This window comes from Erythrolamprus reginae, chromosome Z (assembly GCF_031021105.1).
Source record: "Erythrolamprus reginae isolate rEryReg1 chromosome Z, rEryReg1.hap1, whole genome shotgun sequence".
Lineage (NCBI taxonomy): Eukaryota > Metazoa > Chordata > Lepidosauria > Squamata > Dipsadidae > Erythrolamprus > Erythrolamprus reginae.
In genome coordinates this window covers 96,473,589-96,489,981 of record NC_091963.1, presented here as the reverse complement: position 1 = coordinate 96,489,981, position 16,393 = coordinate 96,473,589, and the positions used below count along the sequence as shown (strand labels likewise).

At 46.0% G+C, this 16,393-nt stretch overlaps 1 protein-coding gene across 3 annotated transcripts in view; it reads right to left on the bottom strand.

The window, feature by feature from the left end:
* The window catches only part of MAP3K3 (mitogen-activated protein kinase kinase kinase 3), a 67,171-nt gene extending 51,325 nt beyond the window's left edge, over positions 1 to 15,846 (bottom strand). For 2 of the 3 annotated variants that reach the window (XM_070727092.1, XM_070727093.1), the window contains exons 1-2: positions 15,494 to 15,789; positions 1,361 to 1,482 (exon numbers count right to left, since the gene is read on the bottom strand). In XM_070727092.1, the coding sequence (XP_070583193.1) occupies positions 1,361 to 1,482; positions 15,494 to 15,497 (126 nt within the window). In that variant the 5' untranslated portion in view covers positions 15,498 to 15,789. Of the gene's footprint in view, positions 1 to 1,360; positions 1,483 to 15,493 lie in introns of all 3 variants that reach the window. The other variant, XM_070727090.1, reaches the window with a different exon arrangement.
* Between the last annotated feature and the right edge of the window lie 547 nt (positions 15,847 to 16,393).

Genomic DNA, 16,393 nt, shown 5'->3' with positions numbered 1-16,393 from the left:
CTTCCCGAAGCCGAATGCCAAACCCGAACTTCCGCGTTCGGCGTCTGCTGGGAAGTCGCGCGGCTGTTTTAAAAGGTGACAGCTGGGCTGGGAGGTTTCCCAGCAACCTCCCGAACCCCAAACCCGGAAGTTCGGCAAAAGTTCGGGAGGTTGCTGGGAAGCCTCACAGCCCGGCTGTGACCTTTTAAAACAGCCGCGCGACTTCCCAGCCGCCGCCGAACGCCGAACGCGGAAGTTCAGGTTTGGCGTTCGGCTTCGGGAAGCTGCTGGGAAGCCGCCCGGCTGTTTTAAAAGGTCACAGCCGGGATGGGAGGCTTCCCAGCAACCTCCCGAACCCCGAACTTTTGCCGAACTTCCGGGTTCGGAAGGTTGCTGGGAAGCCCCGCCGCCCAGCTGTCACCTTTTAAAACAGCCGGGGGCTTCCCAGCAGCCTCCCGAACGCCGAACGCCAAACCCGAACTTCCGCGTTCGGCGTCTGCTGGGAAGCCGCGCGGCTGTTTTAAAAGGTGACAGCCGGGCTGGGGGGCTTCCCAGCAACCTCCTGAACCCCGAACCCGGAAGTTCGGCAAAAGTTCGGGGTTCAGGAGGTTGCTGGGGAGCCCCCCAGCCCGGCTGTGACCTTTTAAAACAGCCGGGCGGCTTCCCAGCCGTCTCCCGAAGCCGAACGCCAAACCCGAACTTCCACGTTCTGCGTTCGGAGGCTGCTGGGAAGCCCCGCCGCCCAGCTGTCACCTTTTAAAACAGCCTGGGGGCTTCTCGGCGGCCTCCCGAACGCCGAACCTGGAGGTTCGGGTTTGGCGTTCGGCGTTCGGGAGGTCGCTGAGAAGCCCCCAGGCTGTTTTAAAAGGTGACAGCCGGGCGGCAGCGGTTTTTTTTTTGGTTGCACGGATTAATTGACTTTACATTGTTTCCTATGGGAAACAATGTTTCGTCTTACGAACCTTTCGTCTTACGAACCTCCCCCTGGAACCAATTAGGTTCGTAAGACGAGGTATGACTGTACCAATTTCTTGAGCTTTATAGAGCTCTCAATATAGAATTTATTGGAAAATTTTGGAAAGAAGATCAGGACATCAAAACAGATATGGCACAGCCATAGTACATATTAATAGTATTATCCATATCTCTTGAATTATCTTTGATAACACACACTATCTCCTCCAAATTGAAAATTACTATGATAGAATCTTTACGTTTTCCAAGGCATTGGAGCAGAGTAAAATATGTTACTGAGATTGCTAAGGACTCTGGTCTAGCTGATGAAAGGTAATGTGACTGGAGAAATTAATTGCTGACTAATGTTTCTACTAGCCAAACATATGTATGATAAACAGGATTCTACTTATCAGGAATGTATTACCTGTCTATTGGAATGTGGGGTATCTTTGTTCTTCATGCTATCAAAGCCAGACAATCTGGGACGCCGGCTCATTTGGAGGGCAACCAAGTCCTTCATGATAGAATTTAAAGCTTCCTGTTCATCTGAAACAATAAAAGCAAGGATTTCTAACGACTGGCCTATTTTTAGAAAGGAAGGTTTCCTACCTCCGCTTTATTTTGTATATTATCCATTACAATTATTTATATTATGACTTTAACAATCTTCCCCAAATATCTGACAAGCAACATAAAGGATTATAAATACTTTATCATATTATATTAACAAAGCCCCTCTCTTAGGATATGCTCACTTTTAATTTTTCTCCCTTTTACTGCTTGCATTGGGTCTAGTCATCACTAAATTACACAGGTAGTCCTCAGTTTATGACTGAGGACTACCTTAGAAGCCATTTGAAGTTACAACCTATCAGAAAAAGGAGACATGACTTGGACCAGAAGTTCTAGTGCTCATTGCTCCCCTGCACCCGTATAATTGCACCCTTTCTGTGCTCACAAACATAGCTACATTTACAGCCATTTGCAGCAACCCACGATTTTGTGACTGTGTTTTACAACACTTCTATCTAAAATCAGCACTTACCTCAGTGTGACCAAAGCAGCTGTATCCGGGCCTGAAACCAGACTGCTGAGGACCCAGATAATCAGCTTCATTGGAGCTGGAGTACCACCAGCTTCTGGAGACAGGACAATATTGTTCAAAACAGCTGGATCCAGGGAAGATTTTTTGAGGAGGGGGGCGCACAACTGCCTCCTTGTAGGAAGCTGGAAAGAACCCCTCCCTCAGAGAAGCGTTAACAATCTCCTGGACCCAGCGCCGTGTCACCTCCCTGCTGGCTGAAACCAGCCAGGAGGGATATGAGTCCAATAAATAGGTGACGGAGCTCCCATGGCCTTGTCTACTTCATCAGGTGTCACCTGGTCAAACTCCTCCCACACAAAAGGATTAAGACAAGCCTCTGTCACCTCTGTCGTCAAGCGACACTGCATTCCATTTGGAATCAAGGTCTGTCTGGATCCGAGCGATTTTATCTGCGAAAAACTCATTAAAGTCCTCAGCACTAACCTGTAAGGGTTCATCAACACCTCCCTCCTCCGGTTAAGGAGGGAGCAAGTCACCCTAAACAAGGTGGCTGGGTGAGATTCCACTGATGCAATCAAGGCGGCATGATACGCATATCTTGCCGCCTTGAGTGCCACCTGAATAAGTCTCAATATGAGCTCTTACAAGTGTTTGGTTGGATTCGAAATTACTTTTCCTCCAGGGACCACATAGATCACAAAGTATTCACAAGTTAGATTTCTTGTATTACTGCATTTCCACAGATAGAGTTCAAGTGGATTCTCAGAAAGTACACACAGTGTTCTCGTGGCAGGCTCTCAAAAATGCAAAGGATGTTCAGAGTTTTTTAGGCTTTGTGAACTTTTACAACTTTTATTCGTACCCTTGCACATAAAATTAAACCTCTAACTCCACCGTTAAGCACACAGAGCAGGTGGCATTTGAAGATCTAAAACAGTCTACAACAGCCCCTTCTTCAAATACAGCGATCCCTCGATTTTCGCGATCTCAATCTTCGCGAAACGCTATATCGCGATTTTTCAAAAAATATTAATTAAAAAATACTCCACGGTTTTTTTTGCTATACCGTGGTTTTTCCCACCCGATGACGTCACTCTCTTCCTTTCTCATCTTTCTTTCTCTCTCTCTTTCTCTATCTTGCTTCTTCCTCTCTCACACTCTCTTCCTCCCTCTCTCATCTCTTTCTTTCCTTCTCTCTCTTTCTCTATCTCTCCCCCTCTTGCTCTCGAGCGGCGGGCGGGCGAGCAGCGGGCGGGCAGCAGCGAGGAGCCGAAGATCGGGGTTTCCCCTTTGCGTGGGCGGCGGGGAAGACCCAGGGAAGGTTTCTTCGGCCGCCCAGCAGCTGATCTGCTCGGCAGCGCGGCAGCAGCGAGGAGCCGAAGATCGGGGTTTCCCCTTTGCGTGGGCGGCGGGGAAACCCCGATCTTCGGCTCCTCGCTGCTGCCGTGCTGCCGAGCGGCCGAAGAAACCTTCCCTGGGTCTTCCCCGCCGCCCACGCAAACTCCACCATCTGCGCATGCGCGGCCATGGAAAAAGGGCGTGCATGCGCAGATGGTGTTTTTACTTCCGCACCACTATATCGCGAAAAATCGAGTATCGCGAGGGGTCTTGGAACGTAACCCTCGCGATACTCGAGGGATCACTGTACTCCAACCCATTCAAGAGATTTAATGTCCAAATTAATGCTTTCAATATGGCTATAGGAGCAGTACTCTTATAGAAGGCCCCAAGTAGTGGTGGTGGGAGAGAAACAGTCTTTTCCCTTGTGCATTTTATTACAAAGCATTGATTTGCCCATAAATAAATTATGACATTTTAAATAAAGAACTGTTAGAAGTCAAAACAGCTTTTGACCAATAAAGACATTTCTTAGAAGGAGTGTGTTGGTCAATACCGACCATAAGAATCTGGAAATGCAACAATAGACTAAGCCACTATACCTGAGGCAAGAAATGGAGTCATTTTTTTCTTTTGACTTTATATTTCATTATGTACCAGGCTCAAAGAAATTGATGCCAAATGGAGAGCCCCATAAACCTGTGTAATAATGAACACTCCAGACTCTGGTTACTACAAAGATTTTACAACCCTCTAACTTTTGGCAAGTTCCTTGCAGAAGCAGCTAACGTATTGGGGGCAGCACCAATACCCTAGGATTTATTTATGAATAGCAATTTCGACAAGTTTTCATGGGCCTAGACGGATATTCTAGGGCAGGAATTCCCTAACAAGGCTTCAAAAGTGAGAGCTATTTGCTAGGAGCCTGGAGGTGGTTGCTGCAGATTGGATGGTGGGCCTCCATAATGAAAATGACCACGGGATGCATAATTATAATGCATTTTTGACTGCCCTTTGGGTGCGTTTTGAAGACTTAGCTGAGCGTAAAGCTAGGAGAAAAATTAGCTCGGGGGGAAGATCAATGGCTGTATATAACCCACCTTTGTCGTCAGGCATGGGGGAATTGAAATTTTCCCTTCCCCCTAGGGCTTATAGAATTTATACATGGTATGCTTGTATGTATGAGTGGTTATTTAAATTGGGGGTTTTTAGATTATTTTTAATATTAGATTTGTTTATATTGTCTTTTTATATTGTTGTTAGCCGCCCCGAGTCTTCGGAGAGGGGCGGCATACAAATCTAATAAATACAATACAATACAATATCCCCAAGAGTTTTGTAAGCTGGTGACCTACAGGTGTGGATATTCAGCTGAGGCCCTAATAGAGAATTACAAGGATGGCCGGAATGACACCAAACTCAGGGCGTCACATAGTCGTATCTCGACTTTTTCTCCTTCACTAAACCAGGTCGGGAGGACATGTCCAGTATATGACAATCTGGCCTGTGGGCTGCAAGCTTGACCCTCCTAGTCTCACCAATGCTATATCCCCATATATTCCACTATTTTCAGTGAAAGAAAGGTCAGCTCACAGAATAGTGGTGCCTGCCTGCATCTTTGAGGGAGAAGGTTTGGCTACTTTGCCATGATAACCAGACAGCAGGACATAAGTGTGTGTGTGTTCAAGATGCTGCCCAGAATATTAAGGGGCTTTTGGTGACATAAAATAGCAGCGGCTATCAAGGATTTCCCCTTCCCTGAATTCAAATGTTCCTGGGAAAATATCAGAGAAGTGCAGGACCCTGACTTGATGCAGCAATTCCATCATCAGCATTTCCCAGAAAAGCCATAACCTCCTAAACCCCCAGTTCCCTTTTATGCACCGGAACCGCCCAAGGAATCAAAGTAAAGGAGTTAACCAGACAGAGTGGGACCCTCTGGAGGGGGACAAGGTAGTTGATACAGCCCAACCACCCGCTTCCGGGCTTCACTTCCTGAGAGAGATGGGAGAGGAACATGCTGATCGTCTAAGATATTTTCCAGACAGTAGCACCTGCTCCAACAGATACTTCAGATACGGGGGTGGATTCCTTTGAACTGGCTCCATTTCCATCCCTCCCAAATCCTTGTGAGAACTGGGACAATGAGGATCCCACGAAAAAAGGGCAGGGCTGGTTTGAAAGGGAGGTAATGTGGAAAAGACATTAGCAGAGTCAGGAGAGGAGTCAAAAGGACAATTAAGGGCAGCGGGTAGAATGCAGTACAGTGATCCCCCGCTCTTTGCGAGGGTTCCGTTCCAGGACCCCCCGCAACGAGCGGGTTTTCGCGAAGTAGCGCTGCGGAAGTAAAAACACCATCTGCGCATGTGCAGAGGGTGTTTTTACTTCCGCAGCGCTAGCGAGGAGCCTAAGATTGGGGGCGGCGCGGGTGTTTTAAAACATCCCCGCCGACATGAGGGGCTCGCTAGCACACCCCCAAACCCGGGTTGGGGGTTCGGGGGTGTGCTAGCGAGCCTCCCATGTCGGCGGGGATGTTTTAAAACACCCGCGCGACTTTCCAATGAGTCCCGAAGACAAACGCGTTGTCTTCGGGACTCATTGGAAAGTCGCGCGGGTGTTTTAAAACATCCCCGCCGACATGGGAGGCTCGCTAGCACACCCCCGAGCCCCCAACCCGGGTTTGGGGGGTGCTAGGAAGCTCCCATTGTTGGCGGAGACCTTTTAAAACACTCGCGCGGCTTCCAAACCGAGTCCTGAAGCCAAGGGTGAGTGTTTAAAACACTTTAAAACACCTTTTAAAACACTCGCGCGGCTTCCAAACCGAGTCCTGGAAGCCGCGCGAGTGTTTTAAAAGGTCTCCGCCAACAATGGGAGCTTCCTAGCACCCCCCAAACCCGGGTTGGGGGCTCGGGGGGGGGTGCTAGGAAGCTCCAATTGTTGGCGGAGACCTTTTAAAACACTCGCGCGGCTTCCAAACCGAGTCCTGAAGCCAAGGGCGAGTGTTTAAAACACTTTAAAACACCTTTTAAAACACTCGCGCGGCTTCCAAACCGAGTCCTGGAAGCCGCGCGAGTGTTTTAAAAGGTCTCCGCCAACAATGGGAGCTTCCTAGCACCCCCCAAACCCGGGTTGGGGGCTCGGGGGGGGGGTGCTAGGAAGCTCCAATTGTTGGCGGAGACCTTTTAAAACACTCGCGCGGCTTCCAAACCGAGTCCTGGAAGCCGCGCGAGTGTTTTAAAAGGTCTCCGCCAACAATGGGAGCTTCCTAGCACCCCCCAAACCCGGGTTGGGGGCTGGGGGGGGGTGCTAGGAAGCTCCCATTGTTGGCGGAGACCTTTTAAAACACTCGCGCGGCTTCCAAACCGAGTCCTGAAGCCAAGGGCGAGTGTTTAAAACACTTTAAAACACCTTTTAAAACACTCGCGCGGCTTCCAAACCGAGTCCTGGAAGCCGCGCGAGTGTTTTAAAAGGTCTCCGCCAACAATGGGAGCTTCCTAGCACCCCCCAAACCCGGGTTGGGGGCTGGGGGGGGTGCTAGGAAGCTCCCATTGTTGGCGGAGACCTTTTAAAACACTCGCGCGGCTTCCAAACCGAGTCCTGAAGCCAAGGGCGAGTGTTTAAAACACTTTAAAACACCTTTTAAAACACTCGCGCGGCTTCCAAACCGAGTCCTGGAAGCCGCGCGAGTGTTCCAGCTGAGTCGGGGAGCGAGTTCGCTCCCGGACTCAGCACGAAAGCCCCGAGTGACAGCGCCAAGGAACGGGCCTGTCCACGCTGTCTCTCGGGGCTTTCGTGCTGAGTCGGGGAGCGAGTTCGCTCCCGGACTCAGCACGAAAGCCCCGAGTGACAGCGCCAAGGAACGGGCCTGTCCACGCTGTCTCTCGGGGCTTTCGTGCTGAGTCGGGGAGCGAGTTCGCTCCCGGACTCAGCACGAAAGCCCCGAGTGACAGCGCCAAGGAACGGGCCTGTCCACGCTGTCTCTCGGGGCTTTCGTGTTCGCTCCCGGACTCAGCACGAAAGCCCCGAGAGACAGCGCCAAGGAACGGGCCTGTCCACGCTGTCTCTCGGGGCTTTCGTGCTGAGTCGGGGAGCGAGTTCGCTCCCGGACTCAGCACGAAAGCCCCGAGTGACAGCGCCAAGGAACGGGCCTGTCCACGCTGTCTCTCGGGGCTTTCGTGCTGAGTCGGGGAGCGAGTTCGCTCCCGGACTCAGCACGAAAGCCCCGAGAGACAGCGCCAAGGAACGGGCCTGTCCACGCTGTCTCTCGGCGCTTTCCAGCTGAGTCGGGGAGCGAGTTCGCTCCCGGACTCAGCTGGAAAGCGCCGAGAGACAGCGTGGACAGGCCCGTGCGGCGAGAATGAACGGCGTGGGCGGGCGAAGGGCGGGCGGCAGCGAGGAGTTTGCGTGGGCGGTGGGGAAACTCCTCGCTGACGCCAGCAAGAGGGGGAAGACTCAGGGAAGCCGCCCAGCAGCTGATCTCCCGGTTGCCATCTACGCATGCGTGCCCACGGGCACGCATGCGTAGATGGTATTTTGACTTCCGGGTTGAAAAATAGCGAAGTACCCTGTTCGCAATGGTTGGGGACGCAATAAACGGGGGATCACTGTACTGCAGGCCCCTAAAGCTGACTGCTAGATCTGCAGGTCACTGGTTCAAATCTCACCACCAGTTCAAGGTTGACACAGCCTTCCATCCTTCCGAGGTGAGTAAAATGAGGACCTGGATTGTGGGGGCAATATGCTGATTCTGTTAAAAAGTGCTATTGCTAACATGTTGTAAACCGCCCTGAGTCTAAGGAGAAGGGTAGCATAAAAAAAACCAATAAATGAATAAATAAATTAGTCTGGTATTCCTACTGAGCACAAGAGGATAGAGTCTGACCATGCTTGAATACCATTGAAACTTATCTACCATTGAATACCATTGAACCTTATCTAATCTTAGCCGGCTGAAACATGGACTCCAGGAAGGACATCTCTGTGACATCAAAGCTCCGCCCCTGGAATTCTCTATTGGGATTCTCCACCTCCGTTTGAGCCTTCTGACCGGCCGACAGCTCCACGGCTCTTCTGGCAAGGTGACAGCCGGGCGGCGGCGCTTCTCAGCATTCCCCCGAACCCGAACGCTGAACCTGAACTTTTGCCGAACTTCCGAGTTCGGCATTTGGAAGAACACCAAGAAGCCCCCCGGCTGTTTTGGAAGGTGACAGCCGGGTGGTGGCGCTTCTCAGTGGCCTCCTGAACCCGAACCCGAACTTTTGCCAAACTTTTCGGGTTCGGCGTTCAGGAGAACGCCAAGAAGCTCCCGGCTCTTTCAAAAGGTGACAGCCGGGCAGCGGCGCCCAGCGGAGCGCTGTTTTTGCGATTCTTTTTTTTTGCTTGCACGCATTAATCGGTTTTACATTGTTTCCTATGCGAAACATTGTTTCGTCTTACGAACTTTTCACCTTATGAACCTCCTCCCAGAACCAAGTAAGTTCGTAAGACGAGGTATCACTGCATATTGTTTATATTTGTTTACAGTATTTTTGTAGTGACTCTTCAAATTTGTCTGATTAGTGATCAAAGAATCTGAAATAGTTGAAAGTAAGAAGCAAAGCAACTCTCCATCTACAATATATTCTATAGTTTAGAAATCTCAACTGAGAAGATCTGCTTTTTATCCATGTACTCTGTACTTCATATGTAGCAGAATCTTAAGAACGTTATTCTCTAATAAAATGGTCAGAATAATTTTAGACAAGATAGTGTTTCACATGGAAAACATGATTCAAAACAGAAAGATCACATCACAGAAAAAGTATTGCTACAAGAAAGTAAGCAGAGTTTCTATAAAAGAAATTCTTAGTTATTACATTTTTCTTTGACAACATCAATTACTATGAGGAAAAATGTTGCAGACTTGATGTAGCAGACAACATTACAACCTGACTTTTAAAGTCCTTTGACAAAATGCTTCATCAAATATTCCTAAATAAACTCAGAAGGAGTTAATAATTGATTAAACGAATGTAGGAAAAATACAAAGTTACACAAAAAATGGGAAAACTTTATTTTGAGTTTAAAAGAAATAGTCCCATTATTATTTATCTGGATAGTCTGAATTGCTTCCACAAGAGAAAACTGAAATTGTTTAAAGTGCTGTGTCCTTAAAAAAGCCATGAGCAATATGCTTATAAAATATTACTGTGCTCCAGGACTTTGTGTCATCCCCTCATCCAAGCACAGTTCTTGCTAATTAAATGGCTAGGCTGAAAAAATTTAAGCAATCACCAGAAAAACATTATTTTTCAAAAGTGGATTTATAAGATTAAATGATGCAAATTGGAACTAAATTCACCACAACTTTACAAATGTAATGTGTACATGCACCGACTATGAAATACATGGATTCATATCGGCTAGCTCTAAGAGAATGTTAATTGGATAATAAAGGCAAAAGCAAAGAAACAAACCTATTGGAGAGAGAGAGAGAGACTCTGTACAGTTGTTGACAATTTTTTCTTCATGAATCTACACTTAGTATATTGACATAAAAAGAACAAAATTTTAGAAATATCTGTAAAATATTTTACAAATGGAAACATAACATTTGCATAAGTATTCCGACCCCCTGCAACAACACTTGAAATTTAGCTCAGTGCCTCCTAGTTCTCTTGACTGTTGCTGATATGTTTCCATACCTTGATTGCAGTCTATCTGTGATAAATTAAATTGGACATGATTTGGAAAATTACACACCTCTCTGTGGAAGACTCACAGCTGACAATGCATACTTGTGAATGTAGCAGAGCAAAAGCAATGTGGTCATAGGAACTGCCTGCAGAGCTCAGAGACAGGATTATTGCAAGGCACAGATCTAGGGAAGGCTACAATAAAATTTCTGCTACACAGAAAGTTCCTAAGAGCACAGCAGCCTCAGTAATTCTCAAATAGAAGAAGTTTGGCGCAACCAGGACTCTTCCAATAATTGGTTGCCTGTAAAACTGAGCAAAAGGGGGGGAAAGATTTTAGTAAAAGAGGTGACAACAACCAAATGGTCACTCTGCCTAAGCACCAGGTATTCTATGTGAAGATAGAATAGACTTCCAAAAGGACAACCATCACTGCAGGTCTCCACTGGTCTAGGCTCCATGGCAAGGTGGCTAGATGGAAGCCTCTCCTCAGTGCAAAACACATGAAAATCAGCATGGAGTTTGCAAAAAAGCACCTGAAAGACTTTCAGACTGTGAAGAATAAGATTCTCTGGTCTGATGAAACCAAGATTTAACTGCTTGACCACAATTCTAAACCAGTCGTCACATACCTAATACATCCCAATATTGAAGCATGGTGGTGGCAGCATCATGCTATGGGAGTGTTTTTCAGCAGCAGGGATTGGGGTACTGGTCGGGATTAAGGAAAAGCTCAATGGAGCAAAGTACGTGGGCATCTTTAATGAAAACCTATTCCAAAGGGCTGAAGGTTCTCCTTTTGTCATGACAATGATCCTAAGCATACAGCCAAGACAACATAGGAGTGCCTTAGGAATAACTCTGTGAATGTCCTAAGGTGGCCAAACCAGAGTCCTGATTTGAACCCTATTGAACATCTCTAGAGGAATCTGAAAATGACTGACCACCAACTGTTGCCATTCAACCTGGCTGAACATGAAAGGATTTGCAAGGAAGAATGGCAGAAAATCCCCCAATCTAGGTATGCAAAGCTTGTTGTGTTGTACCCAAAAAGACTCAGGGCTGTAATTGCTGCCAAGGTTGCTTCAACAAACTTTGAGTGTAGGGTCTGAATACTTATGCCAATGTGATATTTCAGTTTGTTCTTTTTTTAAAAAAAACCTCAAGATTGTCTAAAATTCTGTTTTTACTTCGTCATATTGGAGTACTGAATGTAGATTAATAAGAAAATGAATTTTAATATGTGTAGAAACTGTAGGCTGCAGCATAACAAAATTGACAAACTGAAGGGCGTCAGAATACTTTCTGAATGCCTTCTGTGTGTGTGTGTGTGTGTGTGTGTGTTTTGGTTGTTAAAGATCATATGTGAAAGGAGATGGACAAAATCATTCTGAGTCTGAAGTCACATATGTATTAAAAAAATCAATTCTTTTTCATTTAAAAAGAATAACTAGAATGGGGAATAATATAAAATTAGTCAGGATGTAGAGAATATCACCAGCCTAGGACTAGAACAATTAGTATCAAACAACACCAGACTCAACAACTGTCTCGATCTCATATTCTGCAACAGCAAAAGTGCTATCTATGGACTGCACACAAAAGAACCTTTTTCCAACAGCGACCACAGCACGATCAACTTCAACCTCAACCTACATCATCTAAACACTCACATGAAGTATGCGGCCCCTAAGTACAATTTCAGGAAAGCCAACTATGAACTCATAGACGCCAATCTCTCATTTATTAATTGGCAATCCTTGTTCTCTAACTGCATCACCATTGATGACCTCTACAACACGTTCTTACACCAAATTAATAGACTTATAGATCTGCATGTTCCACTCACCTCTCCTAGAAGAAAACGAAAAAATAACGTACCAGTCTCGATAAAGAAACTACAAACCAAAAAAAGATCCCTCTGGCGTAGAAATAAAAAAGGCCCAGTAACCAACTTTAAAAGCCACTACAAAAGCATATGCCAACAAATAAAAGTAGAATGTCTCAACTATCACAGTGAACAAGAGGAAAACCTCCTACGTACCAAATCTAACCGTGCCTTCTACAACTTCGTCAACAACAAACTTAACGACTCCAGACCTATTCCACCTCTCGTAGGACCCAACAACAAAGAATACCACGATGAACCATCCAAAGCTAACCTCTTCAACTCCTTTTTTGGCTCCGCTTTTGTTAACAATAATGGCTCATCCCCCCTCTTCGCAAATCGCATTCCAAACTCATTAAAAAACCTAACCCAATTCATCTTCACTATAGACTACGTTGAAAAAGCAATCCGTGACCTCAAACCTTCCCTATCTGTCGGACCAGACGGTCTTTGTGCATACTTCCTAAGAAAACTTTCTTCTGCCATAGCTGAACCTCTAAGCATTATCTTCCAAAAATCCTTCAGGACCAGCACTCTCCCCAAGCTGTGGTCAAAAGCAGTAGTCATCCCCATTTTCAAAAAAGGAGACCCATCACTAGTTGACAACTACAGACCAATATCACTATGCTGCGTCCCTTGTAAAATCATGGAATCAATTATAAATCGATCAATCACCCTTTACTTAGAATCTAATAACCTACTATCAAAAAAACAATTTGGATTCAGAAAGAAACTATCCTGCAACCTACAACTACTTCACTGCAAAAACATCTGGACTACCCATCTTGATCAAGGAAAATCCATCGATGCAATTTATATCGACTTCTGCAAAGCCTTTGACTCAGTGGTTCACAACAAACTTCTCCTAAAACTCAAATCCTATGGCATCTCAGGACTCCTCCACAACTGGATTACTGCATTCCTGTCAAACAGGCAACAAGTTGTCAAAATCGGAAGCGCCATTACCCACCCCCGTCCCTGTCAAAAGCGGCGTTCCCCAAGGCAGTGTACTAGGTCCTACTCTTTTCATCCTGTACATCAATGACCTCTGTGATAATATCGCAAGCAACTGTGTGCTTTTTGCCGACGATGTGAAACTATTCAACACCACTGACAACACACTCTCCAAAAAGACCTTGACTTTGTTTCAGATTGGTCTAACACCTGGCAACTTCCAATATCAACCAACAAATGCTCTACCCTCCACATCGGCAAAAAGAATCCAAACTTCGCATATGAACTGAATAAACAAATTCTCGCAGCCAAACCACACTCAGTAAAAGACCTTGGAATACTAATATCAAACGACCTGAGTGCTAAAGCCCACTGCAACAATATCGCCAAAAAGGCTTCCAGAGTTGTTAATCTGATCCTACGTAGCTTCTGCTCTGGCAATCTCACACTACTGACTAGAGCCTACAAAACCTATGCCAGACCCATTCTCGAATACAGCTCATCTGTCTGGAACCCATACCACATCTCAGACATTAACACTCTCGAAAACGTCCAAAGATATTTCACCAGAAGAGCCCTTCACTCCTCCACTCGAAACAGAATACCCTACGAAAATAGACTATCCTGGGTCTTGAAAGCTTAGAACTGAGGCGCCTAAAACACGATTTAAGTATTGCCCACAAGATCATATGCTGCAACGTCCTTTCGGTCAACCACTACTTCAGCTTCAACCACAACAACACAAGAGCACACAACAGATTCAAACTTAATATTAACTGCTCCAAACTTGACTGTAAAAAATATGACTTTAACAATCGAGTTGTCGAAGCGTGGAACTCATTACCGGACTCGATAGTGTCAACTCCCAACCCCCAACACTTCTCCCTTAGACTCTCCACGATTGACCTCTCCAGGTTCCTAAGAGGCCAGTCCCCTGTCCAATTGTGCCTATCGTCCCCTGTCCAATTGTCTTTCCTTATCTCATATGTCATATATATTCTCTCCTTATCTATATCTATATATCTATATCTATATCTATTCTCTCCTTATCTCTTATATCATATATACTCTCTCCCTCCCATCTACTTCTCTTCTTTTTACTTTCTATCATCATATATATTACTTAATGTCTATTCTCTTCCATATGTATTGTATATTGGACAAAGAATAAATAGATAAATAAATAAATAAATAAAATTGCTTCATGAGATTTCATCGAAATTATTTCTAGTTAATTTGGAAAATTTAAATGTTATCACAAGTATGCTAAGAGTGCTTTAGCAACCAGTGATGTCTGACTTACACATTTCAATAATAAAACAGGTCCCCATCAAAGAAAAAATTATAAACTGATTTTTTTAAACCACAGAATATGAAAACAAGCACAACTGCTGTTCTGCACACTGAAGCATCCATATCCCAATGCCCATGTACAGGATGGAACAGGGCAGATACGGTAATTATATCAGTAGATCTATGAATTATTTTTATATACTCAACTTTTTTCAACATTAAAGGGGTAAAATATTTTTTCTGTCTCCAGAAGAGGAGGACCTGGCATATATTTCTGGGTGAAAAGATTATGAACTTGATTCTGTTATGAAATTGATAACAACTCTGATCAGTTTCTGGTCACAATTCAAAGTGTTGATTATGACCTATAAAGCCCTTCATGGCATCGGACCAGAATACTTCCGGGACCGCCTTCTGTCGCATGAATCCCAGCGACCAGTTAGGTCCCACAGTTGGCCTTCTCCGGGTCCCATCGACTAAACAATGTCGTTTGGCGGGACCCAGGGGAAGAGCCTTCTCTGTGGCGGCCCTGACCCTCTGGAACCAGCTCCCCCCCCCCCCCCCGAGATCAGAATTGCCCCCATCCTCCTTGCCTTTCGTAAACTTCTCAAAACCCATCTCTGTCATCAGACATGGGGGAATTGAGATATCCCGTCTCCCCAGGTGTATATAATTTATGCATGGTATGTTTGTGTGTATGTTTTGCTTTTTAATAAGGGGTTTTTAGTTACTTAAATATTAGATTTATCATACATTGTTTTACTATTGTTGTGAGCTGCCCCGAGTCTGCGGAGAGGGGCGGCATTCAAATCAAATCAATAAATAAAATAAATAAATAAATAAACTCCCACGTTTAAAACATATTTTTGCACCCAACATATTTTTGCATCAGTTTCTTGTTAATGGGTTTTCGGAATGCCTAGCACAAATCCAAATCTGGCCCACTTTAGAAAGTTCCCAAAGACTCTAAGGCTACAAGTCTTGACTGGATATACTGAATATCATGCAAAATCGTCAATAAACCCCACGCTGGCACATTCTTCCATCCATGCACGATTCAAAAGCTGGACTGCGATTACAAACCGAAGATGGACAGACAAAATCTTCAGTATGTAGCAGCGCTTTGGAACCTTCCGAAGTTTACAAGTGCTTCGGGCAAAGCTGCTCCCGTGAGCGGCTCCTAGGTGCGAAGCTGTTCTTATCACCACCACCACCACCACCATCGTCCTCCCGCAGAGCCAGCAACAAGGCCAAACCGTTAGCACCGCGGAGTTTTCTCCTCTTTTGACGTCAACTCCCAGCTTTCACCTAGCGGGGGTTGACTAGATGCTTCGACCCTCCACCAAGATCAGCCCTGTCCCTTACCCATTTTGGCGGCTGGGGCGGCGGGGCTCGGGGAGCTGCTCCCGTCGCGCGGTTCTTCTTCCTTCTCTCCGGCTCCGCTTTTCTTCCTTCCGCCCTCACAGCAGCCACCTCCTCCTCCTCCGCCGCCGCCTCATGCCAAAGCTTTTGCCCAGGTACCCGCTTCGGCCACCTCCTTCCCAAGGCCCGAAGCTAGCGGCTCCTCCTCCGCTCGCCTTCCGTCGATGTATCCTACTTCTTCCTTCAGCGACAGAAACGCGCTGAAATTCTATGCAAGGCTCTAGCGCTCACGCACGCGCAGTTCCTGCGGTGGGAAACGAAAAAGATCCCCTCGCGGCGCAAAAGCACGCGTGCGCACTCTCAAAAAAGAGGCGGGGCTAGCGAAACTTACAGCTGCCAATTATTGTAGTTTAGCAGAAGCGAGAGAGGGGTCGTTATGTCAATCGTGGCGTTAGTAATCCGGAGTTGCGAGAATCTTTTATCGGAGGAATGTCTATGGAGATTCTCGGTCACTTTGGGAATGACTTTCCAATGGTATGGGAGTATGGGCGGATTTCCAGAAAACTTGCAGCCCATAGGAATCTATCCTTCCATTCCTCCTCACCGTCCAGTCACAACCAATGAAGCTTCTTGGATGAGAAGCAAAAGAACCATCAGTCCAGTTGCTTTTGAAAAAGCACCTTTGAGAGTTCCCAGAGGACCTTATGAATGAACATTTAAATTAGTTCTAGAATGCAAACTTAATGGACTGGAATTCTGATCCCGATGACTGCCATGTTATTTTGACAATACGCTTGTTAGTGCTTTCTGGGACCTCGTTCGACTTCATTATCTAGTTTGTATTTTGGGGGTTCCTTTATATTTTGTCCAAATCTGACCTAGATATCTTTTATGGATTATAAC